This window comes from Amaranthus tricolor, chromosome 13, assembly GCF_026212465.1.
Source record: "Amaranthus tricolor cultivar Red isolate AtriRed21 chromosome 13, ASM2621246v1, whole genome shotgun sequence".
Taxonomy (NCBI): domain Eukaryota; kingdom Viridiplantae; phylum Streptophyta; class Magnoliopsida; order Caryophyllales; family Amaranthaceae; genus Amaranthus; species Amaranthus tricolor.
In genome coordinates, this window is record NC_080059.1 from 20,263,968 (window position 1) to 20,283,819 (window position 19,852).

Consider the following 19,852-nt stretch of genomic DNA (forward strand, 5'->3'; position numbering starts at 1 on the left):
GTTGGGAGACATAGCTTTACGATATGTATGTTAGCTAGAGATTGGAATATATGCTGGAGACTTAGTTTAACTTCGAGGACGAAGTTTATTTCAAGTTAAGAATGTAACATTCGGGAAAATTAATATTTTAAGATGAGTAAGTTTAAGAGAATTATCAGTGCGAGAATGATCCTAAATACACATGATAAAAAAAAAAGAAAGAAGTTGTTTTTAAAAGATCTTAAAATTTCAACTTGAAATATATATACTCGAGTCAAGTATTCTTGAAATTGTTTTCCAAAAGATATTATATATACTCGGATAACTGGCAAAAGGAGTTGAGGACCAAACTTATCGAGAATTGCGATGATGTTGTGCAAGAATGATTCGATGCAAAGAGTTTAAAAGAAACATTTTGGGAATATTGAAAGTTATGCGTTAATTGTGTGTGAAGATTGAAAATCTATAAAGGAATAAAGAATGTAGAAAAAGTATTTGTGACATGTTCAATTATGGGATGAGAAAGTTTAATTAAGAGAAGTTTCGAAAGGAAACAAAGGTTAATACAATTAATAGTAACTTAAAGTTATGTTGTAGTAAGTTTGATTGAATGGCCTATACGTGTTGAGGATAATGTAAAATTATGATTGAGAAAGCTTTCAACGGTTTTTAATGAATGAATGATAACTTTGGGACTCTATAAAGGTTTTATTGATGGTAAAATGTGAATTAAGAAAAAAGGGATCAACTGGAAGTTTAAAGAATACTTAAATTGTGAGAGGTTTGACTTTGTAAGTGAGGAAATGTTTGGTTATTAAAGGTTAAAAAAATAATAATAATAAAAAAAAAATTGGGATTGTATGAAACTATTAATGGTAAAACGTGAGTATAATAGAATAATGGTTTAGGAAAAAAAAAAAAAAAAAAAAAAGAATCTGAATGTCTAAAGGTTATTGAAGTTATTTCGGATGAATTTGTTAGGGAATTTGAAGTTTGAAGCGTTAAATGAAGATTAGGGTTATAAATGTTATAATTCGAAGTAAGTTGACAATGATCGAGTTTTAAGTTATTAAAAGTTGATAGAAAAATGATTGTGGATATTTTCAATGAATATGAGATTCAATAAATGACTTAAGGTATTCATCTCAAAGTATCTCGGGAGTTATAAGAGTTTTTAATTAAAAATTTAATTGTAATTGGGAAACAACAAGTAAGTTGATGATTTAATATCTCAAACTAAGGATATAAAAAGGTTGAAATGACCAAATATGTAATTAAAGGTATAAAAGATTTTGAAGTAAGGTGGTTGATTTAAAGTACATGTGAACGTTCACGTAAAGTAAATTGAGGTTGAAGTTTCAAATTTAAAGGTTGGGAGTAATTAAGTTGAGGTTAGTTGTGTTACCAATATGTAATTCATCCTATATGATTGAAAATTTATAGATATAGTATGTCTTGAATCAAAGTTGGGGAGTAACTAAAGTTTATTTGGTTCTCATTTCACAAAATTCGAGTTATATGTTATGAAGGATGATCAGAAGTGTAGGTATAATTTCGGGGACGAAATTATTTTAAGTTGGGGAGAATGAAATAGACTACATTTAATAAAGCTTAATTATAAGTTTATTAAGCTGATTGAGGTTATTAAGTAAGTTAATTCGAGTAATAATATTATTATTTTGATAATATTGACTCAAGTATTTCATTTGTTAACATTTTCAAGAAAGAGGTATATTTTATTTAATTTATAAAATTCGTATAAAGAATACTTCGATAAAAGTGTATTTTGATTATATTTTATTAATTGATTACTATCTTATCTTTATAAAAATAAATTTAAATAAAGTATTGAAAAATAGATTCCTAAATGAAATCCAAATTCATACTACCCATTTACTTATTTCATAAATCATCTATTATACCCTTACAGCATGTCTTATATAAGACTGTTTTACGATGAGACGACTTTAATAGAATTTAACGGGTCAAAGCTAAAAATGAACCCATTCTTTTCCCTTCTAACCGACACACCCCGTGCCCCTTACATATAAAACAACACGACCTTTTTCCCTCCCTCTCTTTTCTCTTTCTTCCTCTTCTCCCTGGGAAGCAAGCCCTCCCCCACTCAGTCTCTAGCAGCCACGTTGAGCCTACCCTTGAGCAGCCACCGCACCTCCAGCCACTCCTGCTCCCCTCGTGCAGCACCATCAACAGCAGCCGGGTTTCACCCTACTAACAGCAGCCACAAGCTGCATTTGAACCTAGCTGTGGTGAAATATTAAGTATTTTGATATTCATGATTGAATTAGGAGCTTCTTGTAGAAATCATTAATGGTGGGATAAATATTGGTTGTGTTGTTGAATAGTTTGTGATTCTTGAAGGGATTATCAGATTCTTTGAGGATTTTTAAGGGGTGGTTTTGAATGTACACGTTCAGTTTAATTAAAAATTATAAAGAATGCTAAAGGTGAGTAATCCTTACAAAGTATAGATTATAATATTTTGAGGTCATATAGAGTGTTTAAGCTTGGAGTGCACAATCCTTGTATGATTAGAAATGTTAGAATATAATCCATGAGTAAGTTGCGGTCTTAGGAGGAGATGCAATAAGCTATATGAACCTAGTTTGTAGTATCGAACGCTTTGTTGTGATGTTATATTTGTTATGCTTCAGGAGGCGATGTCATTGAGGAACCTTTCTAGTTGATAGCTGCGAATCGATCACGACTCTTTGAAGCGTCTTGTTGGTGAGTAGTAGCAGTCCCTTAAAGGGTCTGGCCAGACTACTTTCTTGAAAATAAACTTTTTACTTAAGCTCTTTTGAATTGGATATTGTTGAGACAAATGTTGTTGTGAATGCTTATGCTGATATTATGATATGGTCAATGGATCGGGCTTGCGAGCTGGTCATTGACGTAGTTGAGGAACACTGTTCCCTGCTCCCTGTTTTTGAAGCGAATTGTCATTGAGATATTGACTAGCTTCACCCGAGAGCGACATAGCCTTAGAGCTATGGGGCACCTCTCAAACTAGACTCCTTGTGCGCACATAGATCTAGGAAACTGATGTTGCTTTTAAACCATTGTTTTGAATTACTGTGTTTAATTGTTTTGGATTGTTGCTTCTCACTCAGTTTAATCTGATTCTCTGTTGTTTCTATCTTTTAGTTTGATCACAGATCGGAACCGGTCGGGAACGATGGGTTAACGGTGTTGAATAGCGTTCCAAGGATGTATATTGAGCTGAGCACGTAGGAATTTGTAATTTTGTATTAGGTTTTTGGATAAATCTATATTTTTTTTGGTTGTGCTGGTTATATCGGTCTTGTAGAGAATTGTATGATTATCTTGTGTATTAGTTAGATGTTGGCTTTGGGATTTAGCTGAGTTAGTCACGTTGAAGAGCTTGTGACCCCTTGCTTGAGTTTTGGAAGTGTGATTTCAGTTTCTTGGGAAACGAATCCAGTGATGACCCTGTTTACCTAGTCAACGGTAACTCGGGTTGTTACATGAACGGCGTCTCATCACTGGGAACGAGTCCCTCAGAGATCGGATCGGGTTTAGCCATGCGAAACAAGACCTTCCAAAGAAACCGAGAAGAGGATGATCGGAGAAAACTCCGATGTACTCATTGTGGTGGCTCAAGGCATATTGAGGAAGGATGCTTCAAGCTTGTGGGGTACCCCGATTGGTAGAACGATTTACAGAAGCGGAAAGCCGCCACCAAGGCACCGGCAAGGCCGATCGGCGGCAAGGCTTACCTGACTACTGCTGATCAACCGTCATCATGTGTGGAATCAGGTAAAGTGAGGGACTGCTGCAAGGGGGAGGAAACAGTGACCACAAACCAAACAGACAACAGAAACAACAGCAAGAAACAGAGAAAGGAAGAGAGAGAAACAGCCGCAACGCATGGAGAGGGAAGCAAACCCTTTCTCACTCACTCTCTTATTTATAACCCCACAACCCTACCTCATACTCCCAAATCCCACATACAACCCATACGTTTAGGCCCAAATACAAAACCCACTAATACTTCTGGCCCACACCACATAATATCCACAAGCCTTCTTAGCCATAAACCCCACTCTCAATGGATATTTGATTGCAGGGCAACTGATACAATGACTTTTGATCCCCGTGATTTTTTATCAACCCATCCTACTAACTAAGCCCATATTCAGACAACTAATGGGGAATGTGTACCGGTTGACCGAGCTGGGCCTGTCAATATTTCTCCTTCTCTTCATCTTAAAAATTGTTTGTTAATTCCCAGTCTGTCTCATAAATTATTGTCTGTTAATCAGTTAACCAAGGAATTGAATTGTACTGTGCTCCTAACCTCTGTTAATTGTATTGTGCAGGATGCTCAGACAGGGACGATCATTGGGCGTGGTACTGAACAAGGTGGACTATACTATGTCGATGGGGTGATTCAAAATAGTAGTGCAATGCTTGCTCATGGATCTCTAGCTCATCAATTGTGGACTTGGCATCGTCGTTTAGGTCATCCGTCCCTAGGTTATCTAAAAGGATTTTTTCCTTCTCTTCATGGTTGTACTACGTCCCTAGATTGTGAAACTTGTGTACTAGCTAAGAGTCATCAACATTCCTATTAATACTCGTGCTCTCAAACCGTTTGATTTAGTACATTCTGATGTATGGGGGCCAGCTCCATATATTGTCTCTCATTGTTTTGCATATTTTGTGTTATTTGTTGATGATTGTTCCCGTATGTGCTGGGTTTATTTCTTGAAACACAAATCTAAGGTTTTTGATGTATTTGTTAAATTCTATAACATGATCCTTACTCAATTCCATGCAAAACCAAAGATCTTTCGCTCAGATAATGGTGGTAAATATATTTCTATTGCAATGAAACAATTTTTTCTCGATCATGGTCTTGTCCACCAAACCTGTTGCCCAAACACTCCCCAACAAAATGGGGTTGCTGAATGCGAAACCGTACCCTGCTTATGATATCATGAGCTCTCATGTTTGAGGCTCGTATGCCTGTCCGTTTTTGGCCCGAGACTATTGCTACTGCCACCTATCTCATAAACCGTCTCCCTACTAAAACCCTCCATTTCCAGACTCCTCTTGCCACCCTCCATACTTTTACCCCTGTTCCCTCTTCTCATTCCCTTCCTCCTCGCATATTTGGGTGTGTAGTGTATGTCCACCTTCCCTCTAGGGTACGAACCAAGTTTGAACCTCGGGCAGTCAAGTGTGTATTTGTTGGGTACGACATTACTCAGAAGGGCTATCGATGTTATGATCCCATCCATAACAAACTTTATACCACCATGGATTGTGACTTCTTTGAACGATCTTACTACTATACCCAGCCTCGATCTCAGGGGGAGAGTGTGAGTGAGGATCTTAGTTGGTTAATTCATCCCTTGGTTGACAGTCGAGACCCCAAAGAACAAGTAGGCCCTACCACTAATATTGCCACCGACATTGTCAGTGAATCATCTCCTCAGACTACTCCAGTCCCTGAGCATCCGGTTAAACAAGAGGTAACACCAAGTTCTCCTCCTCCTTTCATTGATATATCTACTGATGATATTGTTCCAAGTAGTGTTGCTATCCAGGAAATATGAATTGCCCGCACAGAGTACAGGAGGTATGCCTCCCAAAAGATATGATCCTGAGTTTGAATCCTAGAGATCTCGATATCCTATTTGTAGACGGGATGATGAACAACTATCACAAATAGTTGTTGCCTTCAATACTTCTCTTTATTCCAGTACTATTCCAAAAAGCACTGAAGAAACCCTTCGAGATCCGAAGTGGAAACAAGCTATGAATGAGGAGATCATGGCCCTCCAGAAAAACGGGACATGGGAGAAGTGTATGTTACCAAGTAATAAGAAGACTGTTGGATGTAAATGGGTTTTTTCGGTCAAGTATAATGCTGATGGAACCATTAAGAGGTATAAAGCGAGGCTAGTCGCGAAAGGGTACACATAGACATATGGGATAGACTACTCGGAAACATTCTCACCTGTGGCTAAAATCGATACTATCCGAGTCCTCTTCTCTATAGCAAACAAAGAATGGCCCCTACATCAGTTTGATGTAAAAAAAAGCCTTCCTACATGGGTAGATCGAAGAAGAATTTTATATGAAACCTCCACTAGGTTACTCAGATGAATATAATCAAGGAGAAGGGTGTAAACTTAAAAAGGCGCTATATGGTTTGAAATAATCTCCAAGGGCATGGTTTGGAAGATTCACTACAGCATTGAAGGGATTTGGTTACAGACAGGGCAACTCAGACCATACTCTACTTCTTAGGAAAAGTGGAAACCATATTACATGTCTCGTTATCTATGTTGATGATATGGTGATTACTGGGAACAACGCTAAGGAAGTTGATCGGCTCAGGAGCAAATTATTCAAAGAATTTGAGATGAAGGATTTTGGACAATTGAAATACTTTTTTGGAATAGAGGTTTTAAGGTCAAAGAAGGGGATATTCATTAATCAGAGAAAGTACACCCTAGATCTCCTGGCAGAAGCAGGCATGATAGACTGTAAACAGGCAGAGACTCCTATGATAGCTAATCATGGTCTACAAATTGTTGAAGGGGCAGAAATGGCAAATCAAGATCGTTATAGAAGGATGGTAGGGAAACTAATCTATTTATCTCACACGAGACCAGATATCGGCTATGCCGTAGGAGTTGTAAGTAAGTTCATGCATCGACCTCAAGTGGAACACATGGCAGCAGTCCTGAGGATCTTGAGATACTTAAAGGAAACCAGTAATAAAAGTATTTTCTACTCAAAGAATGATAACATTGATCTCATCGGTTACACAGATGCAGACTGGGCTGGTGATCGGGATGACAGGAAGTCTACTTCAGGATACTTCACCCTTGTAGGGGTAATCTGTTTACTTGGAAGAGTAAGAAGCAGAAGGTAGTTTCCTTATCCAGTGCTGAAGCAGAATTGAGAATAATAGCAAAAGGGGTCACAGAGATTCTATGGATTAGAAAACTTTTAGGAGAACTAGATTGCCACCAGACACAGGCAAGTCTTCTATATTGTGATAATAAAGCAGCAATAAGCATCTTCGAGAATCCGGTTCAACATGATCGAACGAAACATGTAGAGATTGACCGACATTTTATCGAGGAGAAACTGGAGAACAAGATCATCTGTCTTCCCTTTGTTAGATCAAAAGACCAACTAACTGACATTCTCACAAAAGTCGTCTCATCAGAGGTCTTCAATAGTACTTTATGCAAGTTAGGCATCGGTGATCCTATGACCTAACTTGAGGGGGAGTGTGGGAAAGTATATATTTCATATATTTAGATTATTCTAAATTACCTTAATTAATGTATAGAATATTTAGTTTCCTAGAATATAAGCTAGTGTTCATGTATATATTGGAGAATGATTTACTCCTTGAATAATACAGAAAACTGTTCCTAAAACCCTAATTTCCACAACTTTTCAATCTTCACTTTCTCCTCTTAAGTTTGAGTTAGTTTCAGAGGTGAATTTGAAGAATAAGTGTACTGGATTTGATTAGAATCAAGGTTGTATGAATAACTCTACCACTTTTCCTCAATTTTTTGGTTTTTAATTACATTATTTTGTTTGTTTAATCATTTATTCTCCATTTTGAATGATGATTCATGTATTTATTGCTATTATTGTTGTATTTGTTACATTACATTGTGTGCAAGTGCACTAGGGGCCGTTTGGTTCGCACAAGGGAATCGGAATGGAATGAGGAAAGGGAATGGAGGAGAAAGGAATGGATTCCCCTAATTTAGCCTAGTCGTTTGGCTGTGTTCAGGAAACGAAATGAAATGCTCATTGATTCCCTTTGTGACTGTTTGTTTCAAGTTAAGGAATCAAATTATGAGTTTTTAAATTCTTTTATATTTTTTCCAAAAATAACTAGTTATTATATGATAAACTTATTTTTAAAAAAAATATCATTAACTTGTATCATCTTTTCCTGTAATATGAAGAAAAAAAAAACATAACTCTAAATAATATCTTTCTAGCTCCATTGATTACAAATAATAATAATAATAATAATAATAATAATAATAATAATAATAATAATAATAGCAATAATAATATAAATAAAATTAATAATAATTTTTTAAAAAAAAAAATTACCAGTCGCACAAAAAGTGCGACTGGTATTTTTTTTTTTTTTTAATTTCGAATTATGAAATTTTTTTGTTTAATTAATTTATTTTTTAAGTTATTGTTATTTAAATAAATGTTTTAATAAATTATTTTATTTTAATATAATATTATATTATGATAATGTTATAATAATAATTAGTTTTGAATTTAAATAATTTATTTGAATGCTTAATTATTTTTTAATATAATAATAATATATTAATTAAAATTTAGTTGTTAATTAATTTCTAATTTTTAATTAATAATTTTTTTATTAATTTAGTTGATAATAGTGTTATTATGTCCAATGGCAAATTCGTAATTTTTTAAAGTCTAGGGGCAAATTCGTAATTTAATTAGGGGTGACGATAAAATGAAAATAGTGGCGAATTATAACAATACCCATAAATCAAAATTCAAATTTTAAGTGATGGGTAATGAAGTGGGGAATGGAATGAGAAAGTGTAGGGGGGTGGGGAATGAGGGTATAATAGTTTGGCGTAAACCCAAAACTAAAATGGGAAAAGGGAATGATAGAAAGTGACAAACAAACAACAACAAAGGAAATTGGATATTTTCATTCTCTTTCCCTTTGATTATTACCCCAACCAAACGGCCCCTTAATGTTTTACAATGGTTAACATAATGTGAAATGTTTGGCGGTGAGCGTATAAATTGACTTTTTTCGTATAATTAACTTGAGACTTTATGATGGGGTTGTTGAAAAATTAAGATTAATTATCGTTATAATTGGTTCAATGAATAGGCTTTATAAATTGGGTTTTACCAAGCGAATTGAGTTTTATAAAGTGGACATAGTTGAAGTTGTTTTTTTTTTAGTTTGATTAAACAAGAGATTTTCAATTTTGTTTGAAGAAAATTACACATGAAAATTTATTTTTTCTTTGCTTGGCCGGATGAATAATTCACTTATGGTATGTTTAATAATTTGGAATTTATATTTAAATGTTGAATTTGCCCAAATATAATTTTGGACAAATCTTGAATTTTGAAATGTAGAATTGGGCAGAGTATCAAATTTGCAAATTCCTAGTATAGTAGTTTGATGGAATTTGCGAATAACAGCCTTCAAGTTTACGCTTTTGCAAATTACAACATCAAAAGTTTTTTTTTTTTCCGATCGCTGCCACCAAAGTATCAAAGTTTACACTATTTTGGCAAAGTGACCATTGACTAACCCAAAAGACATTTGACCAACTCAAATGATCTTTGACCAGCCTAAATAACCGTTGACCATCACTAATCACCTTTAACTTTCATTGATCATCCCTAATCACCTTTGATTTCCAAATTACCAATAGTGCCCTTATGTTTTAGCACTTTAATGTCATTTTTACCCATCATAACGATATTTTTTTCACAAATACGGTTGAAATAAGTACTTATTTGCCTATTTTCCGACACGTACCGAAAAAGATATTTAACGTTGTTTTTACTCATCATAATGATATTTTAAAAAAATAGTCGTCACAGTTACCATTATGGGGTAACTCTTTCCGGAAAGCGGTCAAAACAAGTACTTTTCCGCCTATTTCCTAGCACGTAGACCGAAAAAGATATTTAACGTTGTTTTTACCCATCATAACGATATTTTTTCGAAAAAAGGATGTCGTGATTTCCCTTATGGAATAACTCTTTCGAAAATCCGGTCAAAACAAGTTGTAATTCGCCTATTTTCCATCACGTAGATCGAAAAATATATTTAACGTCTTTTTTTACCCATCATAACGATGCTTTTCCAAAAAACGATATTTTTCCAAAACGACGTTAAATATCTTTTTTGTTCTATGTGCAAAAAAAAGGCTAATTAGTAATTATTTCGATCGAATTTTGAAAGAGTTACCCCCCCCGTAAGGATAGTTGTGACATTCGTTTTTCGAAAAAATATCGTTATGGGTAAAAATGATGTTAAATATTTTCTCGGACTACGTGTCGGGAAATAAGCGAATAAGTACTTGTTTCGACTGGATTTCCGGAAGAGTTATCCTATATGGGTTAATTGCGACGTTTATGTTTTAAAAAATATCATTTTGATGGGTAAAAATGACGTTAAAGTGCTAAAACACAAGGGTACTATTGATAATTCGTTAATTTATAAGTTAAAACATTATCATATGGGATCTTGTATCAAATAGAAAGATAATAAATTTTAAGAAGTATTGAATGAAGGGAGAAAAATAAATTGTGTTGATGAAATTAAAAAGGAGTTAAAATGTGTGGATGAATTAAAAAAAAATAATGCACCATTGTCCAAAATTAAAAAATAATGCAAATTAAATGAAACGAAACAAAATAAAAAATACTGCAAATTTAATGGGACCGAGGGAGTATATCAAAATCAGTATAATCGTCTCATATTTAGTTTGATCTAACCTTAATTCCAACAGTGCAAAACCAACCAATAACATGGAATTTTTTTGATACATCAAATATGAGCTGTTTCGTTTTTATTCACGTGCTTCCATCCTTGTCTCATTTGATCATTCAACAAAATTGCTAATAACTCAACCCAAATAATGAATTCATAATTATCACCAGCAACAAATAATAAAATATTAATAATAATTAATAATAATAATACTATAAAAATGGGTAATAATTGATTTAAAAATTTCTCTACAATTATTATTTTTCCCAGAATTTTAATTTTTTAACCAATCTCAATAAATTCCTCAATTTAATTACATAAGTAACCCTTCTCTATTCCAGGGTCAACTTTATACAATTAGGAACGAGCTTCACAGTGATTCAAACTCCAACTCGCTCCAACCCGAACCCGGGACGACTCAGTGATGAACTCAGTTCTATTACCACCTTTTCGCCATCTCCACGCATTCTTAACTCGGAGCAAATCGCCCATTTGACTCAGCTCATCACCCATTATAATCCCCAATCTCATAAATTCAAATGAGAAAATAAAACTATGCTAATTAAAGAAAAATCAAAAATAATAATTACCCAACTCGTCCTTTTGACTCAGCTCGTTTTCTGCGTGGTGGGCAATTATCCCACCAAGCTCGTACGAGTCATACCCGGGTCAACTCAACACAACTCATGAGTTTGCACTTTTTTGTTGTTATCTAAAATTCAGTATATCAACATATTATAAAAATATGTTATATGCTCTATTAATTACCATACGGATTTCTCGAGTAATGGTCGAGAATCCGTAAGGCTACTCTGGAACCCAACATGACAATGGTTTGACCGTTGAAAATCTTCAAGATTAACAAACCGGGCAGTAGAATCAGACCGGTTCATAAACCGAAGAATTTCCTCGAAAACATTCTCATCACAAGGAATAGACAACGGACCGGTTTGGTTACTGAACCCATACTCTTCTTCAGCTTGAACCAACAGTTTTCTAAAAACCGGATGGTTTAAGTAAGTAGCTCGGACAATGAACCGGCGACCGTTAGAACCAACGGTAACAGCCAAGTGTCCAGACGGAACATCAGAAGGAATACGACGTTGAGCTGCTTTGTTCCTCCAACGTCGTAACATTTGATGGAGTCGTACAATGTGACGGATTGTGTTGCGTTTTGGAAACCCGTTTCCTCCTGCGACCGACATTTTTGAGTTTAAGGTGAAATTGAAAGAAAATGTAGTGAGAGAAGGAATGTTAGAGAGAGAAAGAGTAAGAATGGAAGATGGTGGGAAGAGGGAGTTTGAAAGAGAAACGGGTTCCCCATTTTATAATGAGAAATTATTGTTTGGTTTATTTTAGAAAAAAATCTTTTATCATTTTATTATGTTTTATTTTGTTTTGTTATTATGGGGTAAAGATTCTTAATAGAGATGATTATTGTTGACTAAATACTCTTCTAGTACCATAAATTTACTACCAAGTTGTTTTATATAATTATATTTATGTCAATATATATAATATTTAAAATATTAATTTTTTTTTAATTTTTAATTAAGTGTGATTAAAGATACTAAAATTTGAAAATAGTTTAATAAATAATCATTGCCAAAAAAAAGTGTAAAAACTACTTAAAACTAAAGGATATAGTATTTAATATTCGTTTTCTTTCTGGTTGTTTTCTTGTTTTTTCTTTTCACTGATGTCCACTTAAATTTGGAGTGGAGTTTGAATATTCAATCTATAGCACGAATCCTCTCATATTCTTAGTTTTACCATGTCTTATATATGTTTTAACCACAAGGCAGTTATGTTGATTGTTGAAATCAGATGGCAAGCGAGAATCGAGTTACTACAAAAACCTAACTTACTCATTACCAAATGTAGTAAAAAATTACTCACTCTGTTTTCAATTAGTCTTTCCATTTACTTTTTGCGCACATTCTAATAATTTTAATTGTAAGTTTTTTAAATATTCTAATATGTTTATATTTGAAAAAAATATATTAAGACGAGTCTATCAAGTAACATAAATGAATATGATTTTTTATATAGATCCATGAGAAATTATAGTCAAAGTTTAGTACTAAAATTCGTAAATTCTATTTGAAAACAACATATGAAACAAAGGGAGTGGTATGTACAAGCCTATACCAATTGATTTTCGACAATAAACAAACAAAATAACAATAATCTGAATTTTATTTAGGTGGGAACTCGGTCAGAATTTTCGACTAACCTTAAATAGTCGGAAAGTTGGCTAGTCGAAATTTTCAACCAACAATTTAGTAATAAAACATGATAAATTTCTGATTAATTCTGCGACTAAGGATGCAATATGTATATTGTGACTAGCGTTATAGTGGGAAAATAATCGCAGATTGGTTAATAGTGTGTTTATTGGTAATTTGCGATTGGTTGTTGGCAGTTGGCTTGTTTGACCAGCTGGAAATGTTGATTGTTTGTTGGCTTTCAAACTAGTTGAAAAGCCAGTTGTTTGTGAAGATATTTGGTAAATTTGAGTATTGATTGTTGGTTTTTGGTTGTTGGTTGTTTATTAGAGAAAAAGTGGGCCAAAAAGCCATAAACCAACCAAAAATGCTAGCTCGAGAAACTTTTTCATTTTGTCTTAAAAGTTAGCTTTTCAGCTGCTTTAAAGCCATTTACCAAAAAAAATTTTTAACTGTTTGACCAACCAATAAGCCAATTGCCAAAAAATAAATAAAAAGTTAAGCCAAAATTCCATGAACCAAACACCACAAAAAATTCTTTTTTTGTTTGAATTTTATTAGTTAAAAATATTAAACATAAAAAATCTAAACTAAAGAATTAAAAAATAAAAATATCTGAAATATTGTAGTAGAAGTTCCTAGAAAAAAGTAATTAAAAAATAAAAATATCTAATCTTATAACCAAATTGATCACTATAAATATTCATTGATGTAATCAATTTTAAGCAATGACTAAAAATAGCCATTTTACATATTTGCTCACTTTCCTCTCCAAATAAATCAATTCACTACTTTCCTATCTAAATTTTTCCTACATTTGGTATTAGAGCAAACTAAACCAAGACCTCCGAACAACCTAAACACATTAATCAATATACTCCACAATAAATAAACCTCTAACCCCAACATAAAAAAAATGACCTCAACCATTAATTACCCCCAAGTTAATTGGGTTCTCATATTTGAGGGAGAAAAATATGAACAATGGGCCATGCAAATAAGGTCAATATTTATCTGCCAAGATTTATGAAATTAGTACAAAAAAGTTATGAACAACCACCAAAAATGACACCAAAGAGTCTTCTTGGGATGAAACAAAAATAACACAATATAAACAAAATAGGATAACGAATAACTATGCCCTATCCCTATTATATCGTGGAGTCGACGAGACAATACTTACAACGATCACTCCCGCGAAAACAGCTATGGAGGCTTGGAGGATCCTGAAGACAAAATACAGAGGCTCCGAAGAGGTAATTATTTTTAAACTCCAATCTCTATAGAGAGAATTTGATAATTTACTAATGTAGAAAATAAAACAATACATTCATTCTTTGACCAAGTCACTAATATAGTCCATCAAATAACATCTAATGGTGGTAGAATAGAGAATGAAAATGTGATTCGAAAAATATTAAGGAGTCTCTCACAAAAATGAAACATTATTTGCCACGACAATCGAAAAGGTTAATAAGAAATATTTATCTTAATTAAGTATCCCGAACTAATGGGATCACTACTTGCAGAAAAAGATAAATTAAAAAGATTTAACAAAGAACCACTAGAACAAGCTTTTTAAGTTAAATTAAAATTTTCCAATGGTGAAAATAAAAATAATCATGACAAAAATTATGAAAAAAAGAGAAACATTATATAATCATAGCAGGGGAGAGGAAATTTCATAAATAAAGGTAGTTGAGTAAATAATCAAACTGGCCCTTATCGTAAATTATGTAAGAAAACTAACCACAATACTAATGATTGTCGATATAAATGTAAGAGGTGTAAAAAACACACTCACCTAGAAAAAGATTGTTGGTATCGACAAAGAGAAAAAACAAACTATTTCAAAAATAGAAATTCCGGAGAACAAATATTTTACACTGAATTAAATTCATAGTAAATGATGTATGGTATATTGATAGAGGTTGTTAAAATCTGGCGATAAAAATTATTTTTTCATCAAAATTAATTAATGAAGTTTTCTATATTCCCGGAGCACAAAATTTATTAATAGTAGGCCAATTGATTAAAAGAGGCTATATGGGTAAATTTGAGAACAACAAATGTCAAATTTATGATAAAAATAAGAGTCAGATAATAACAATTGAAATGACTCCCCACAAAATATTCCCATTAAAAATGACATTTGAAGAAAAATTGGCTTTAACCTTAATAAATGATGAATCTACCTCATGGCATTTAAGATTCAGACATTTAAAATTTAACAGTCTAAAACTGTTAATGTAATACCCCAGATTTAGCTTGAAAAAGGATTGATAGACTACTCATATCAACAAGGTGCATCTTCTTTTCTAGGGAGCCCATTTGCTAAGAACTCCACAGTTAAGCGTGTTTTGTGGAGAGCAATCTTAGGATGGGTGACCTCCTGGGAAGTTTTCCCGGGTGTGCACGAGTGAGGCCAAAGTGCGCTGGAAAGACTTGTGTTGGTTTGTTGGGCTAGTCTACAGTCTCCAAGAGTAGTCACCGGCGGTCCGAGGGGCCGGGGTGTTACAGTTAAAACAAAAAGAAACTGTAATTTTAACAGTCTGGAGCTTTTTCATGCACATATTTGGGGTTCTACCAATCCGTCTATTGGCGTAAAAAGATATTTTCTATTGTTCGTAGATGACTACTCTAGCATGATGTGGGTAAATTTCCTGGAGATATCAGAAGCTTTTTCCCATTTCATGCAATTCAAAGTCCTTACAGAAAATCAAAATGAGCATTCTATTAAGATTCTTAGAACGAATCGTGGTGGAGAATTTACAAGCAACGAATTCAACAGCTTCTGTAAGAAGCATGGAATTAAAAGAGAACTTACAGCAAGATGCACACCTCAACAAAATGGTATCGCGAAAAGGAAAAACCGCACTATAGCAGAGACGGCTCGCAACATAATACAGGGTAAACATCTACTCAAAAGATATTGGGCCAAAGCTGTTCAAACGGCAGTATATATACTCAACAGATCTCCCACACAGGCAGTTAAGGATTTAACACCATATGAAGCTTGGCACAAGAGTAGAGCACCTCAAAGTGTTTGGGTGCGTAGCTTATGCCCACATCCTGAAAGAGAATCGGGAAAAACTCGACGAGAAGGGAGAAAAATGTATATTCATTTGATATAGTTACGAAACAAAAGGTTATTGCCTCTACAAGTCCGAATCTAAAGAATTAATCATAAAGAAAAAAAAAATTGAAGCCTATGAAGGAGATACTTTCCCAAGAGATCCAAGTAAAGAAGACGAAGCATAGCAACCAGCAAAGCCATCATCTCCGAGTCTAAGCAGACCTGGAAGTACAAGATCATCCCCAAGCTCAAGAAGCTAAACATCATGTTCAACTCCTCAACATTAAGAAGCTCGAAGATCAACACGGAATCGGCAACCGCCATCATAGCTATAAGATTACCATTGTGACCAAGCAAAGATGGCTCTCTTCTCTAGTAAGCCACAAACATTTCAAAAAATAGCAAAAGAAAAAACATGAATCGAGGCTATGAATGATGAAATCAAAATGATCGAGAAAAATCACACATGGGAGCTAATAAACAAGCCACAAGACAAAGAAATCATAAGACTCAAGTGGGTCGACAAGTTGAAGTATAACGATGATGGCTCCATCAACAAGTACAAAGCAAGGCTCGTAGGAAAAGGATAAGCACAATAACTGGAATCGACTTCAACGATACATGCACCAGTTGTCCGTGTGGAGACAATCAGAACAGTCCTGGCACTAGCAGCACAACATCAGCTGCCAGTCTTTCAGCTCGATGTCAAATCATCATTTCTAAATGGACTCGAAGAAGAAGTGTATGTCGAGCAACCGCAAGAATACGTCATCAAAGGCCAAGAAGACAAAGTATACCACCTTCGAAAAGCTCTCTACGGACTCAAATAAGCACCTTAAGCGTGGAACAACAATATCGATAATTATCTTCTCCAGAATGGTTTCATCAAGAGTCCGAGTGAACTTTCACTATACATCACCCAAGGTAACAAGTTTCTCATTTTATGCCTGTACGTGGATGATCTAATCTACATAGACACACATCCAACAATGATCGAAGAATTTAAAAAGGCTATGATGAAAGAGTACAAGATGATAGATTTCGGTATAATGAAATACTTCCTTGGCATACAAATTAAACAAAGCCCAAGAAAAATTTCTATCACGAGAGAAATATGCAGAAGACCTACTCAAGAAATTCAATTTGAGTGAGTGTAAACCGCTGACTACACCAATGGCAATCAATGAGAAGTTATCAAAGTATAATGGCAAACCAAAAGTCGACGGAACAATGTATCGAAACTTTTTTGGTTCTCTCATTTATCTCACACATACAAAACCAGATATAGTCAACGCTGTCAGCATCGTATCCAGGTTCATGAGTGAACCGAGTAAGAATCATCTAACAACAGCAAAGAGGATTCTTAGATACATTAAGGGAACGAAGAGCTATGTGATCATGTACGAGACTGAAAAAGATTTCAAGCTCACATGATACACCGATAGCAATTGGGCTGAAAGCATGTATGATAAAAAAAGCACAAGCGACTTCGTATTTCAACTTGGAAACAAGGTGGTCTCATGGTCATGAAGAAAGCAGGCAACTGTCGCATTATCATCAGCAGAAGCAGAGTGCATTGCAGCAACAAGTGCAACATGTGAAGCAGTCTGGCACAGAAGGATATTGATCGATCTACAACATAAGCAACAATCACCAATTACAATGTTTTGCGACAACATGTCAACAATAGCAATGATGAAGAATCTAGTGTTTCATAGCAGATTAAAACACATTGAGATATGACATCTGTAACGGCCCGGTTTAAGTGACCCGATAATCCATATGAAAATACAAATTCCGGTTCACTCCTTGGGCTTTAGAGAAAAGTCTTCTTTAGGATCGTCAACGTTCCGTCGATAAAGAAATATAACTAAACAGAAAACAGTACTAACGTGAAAGGAAATATGTCAGGCCTAAAGGCCTCTAGACAAGCTAATTGAAATAAGCGGAAGCAAAAAGAAAACTACACTATCTCCTGTTACATAAGTACAGAGTTTCTTTCTACTCATAATCCAATACAAAAAGATAATAGCATAGTCTTGATGATTACGGGTTCTAAGTCGAGACCTCACTCCAGACCCCACCTGCAATCAACCTACTAGTCGTCATATGACAACACACAGTAGTATCCAAAGAAACAAACCAATACACGTCAGAGACTTCATACAAATATCAATCAGGTTGAACACAAGCAATATGTTTATCCTAGCATGCATAGGCTCTAATACATTCATTATTAGTTAATCTCAACTTGTAACGTTGCCCGTCCTATTCGGGTCGTTCAAGTATAAATCATTCATTATTAGATAATTCCAACTTGTAACGTTGCCCGTCCTGTTCGGGTCGTTCAAGTATAAATCCAAATCTTTTTGGAGGAATACACTTGGGAGAGCTAATCCTAAGGCAACCACCGACCTAAGACGTTGCCCGTCCTGTTCGGGTCGTCAAAGGCTAAAGTATGCATACCCCCATGGTGACCGTAATGATCCAAAACTGCCATGGGAACAATAATTATAATAATCCAAACCAATACGTTAACCCCTTTGGGTAACATAATACAACCAAACGTCAACCCCTTTGGGTGACAACCACATAAATTCTCAATTTCCAATTAATTTCTTTCAAATTATTTGAAGTGTCTAATCCTTATGTGATTTACAGTGCCTCGATTAGAAATAAAACAACACTACTTGCACAACCACATAAACAGTATGGTCTAAGCGTGTACCTTTAAGTGCTACAAGCAAACTATATTTAACCACAATAGAAATTTCGCCCTCTTATGAATCGAGGTCCTAAATATCACACACACACAAAACAATCACATATTAGAACGTGTTTACACATTTAATCCACTCCATACTACTAAGACATCATTAGGATTTGATAATTTTAAATGTTTTCATCAAATTCCTAATAGTTCCAATTTGTAAACTTTTACCAGAAACTTAAATGATCGATTTAGACAGTTTAGAAAATTCAAATGAAAAATCTGACTTCGCTGTTTCATTCAGAACGCGTCAATTAACTTGGGTACCAAATTTCATAATTTCTAACATCCAATTACTATTTTTAATTATTTTAAACGTTTAGCGAGTTTTTAACACATCGGTACATAAAACAACAACGGAACACGATTGACGTATCCGGATCGGCACCTTTACCGAGACATAACTGCTGCTGCCCGGAAAATTATTATTATTATTTTTTATCATCATCATCATTATTATTATTATTTTTATATGTACATTATTCAAATGATTAATCCTTTAAATCCCATGACCAAAATACATCTAACAAGATCACATTCACAAAATCCTTCAATAACTTAAAATTTCATAAATTATGATAATTAAATTAAATACTTGATTCTCTTGACAAATTAAAATTTTGTAGAGAATCATAAAACCAAATCACCTTTTTAAATCAAAATGTATATGTATAAACACAATCCTTCGAACAAGTCAAATTTTGCTAAAGGATTCATAATCTGTTGAATAACTACACTACTTGGTTTATACCATTTAAATTTCATCTAACAAATTGAAATTTTGTTACAGAAAATAGACCATAAGAAATTTATTTAAATTTCAATATAACTTTAAATTCTTAATTCTTATAACAAATTTAAATTTTGTTAAAGAATATTGATCATGAAGTTCTTTTCTTAATCCTTTTAATAAATTATAGTTTATTAAAGGATTATTAGAGAAAATTTTTATATATAAAAGAAAAATATTCAATCCTCTTAATAGTGTGTTTATTGTGACTAGCGTTATAGTGGGAAAATAATCGCAGATTGGTTAATAGTGTGTTTATTGGTAATTTGCGATTGGTTGTTGGCAGTTGGCTTGTTTGACCAGCTGGAAATGTTGGTTGTTTGTTGGCTTTCAAACTAGTTGAAAAGCCAGTTGTTTGTGAAGATATTTGGTAAATTTGAGTATTGATTGTTGGTTTTTGGTTGTTGGTTGTTTATTAGAGAAAAAGTGGGCCAAAAAGCCATAAACCAACCAAAAA

At 34.0% G+C, this 19,852-nt stretch overlaps 1 protein-coding gene across 1 annotated transcript; it reads right to left on the bottom strand.

Moving 5' to 3' along the window:
• Positions 1 to 10,533: 10,533 nt before the first annotated feature.
• Positions 10,534 to 11,821, bottom strand: LOC130798993 (auxin-induced protein 6B-like). Its single transcript, XM_057662091.1, has one exon. It carries the CDS (start codon positions 11,734 to 11,736, stop codon positions 11,296 to 11,298), a length of 441 nt encoding a protein of 146 aa, XP_057518074.1. The 5' UTR covers positions 11,737 to 11,821; the 3' UTR covers positions 10,534 to 11,295.
• Positions 11,822 to 19,852: the final 8,031 nt, after the last annotated feature.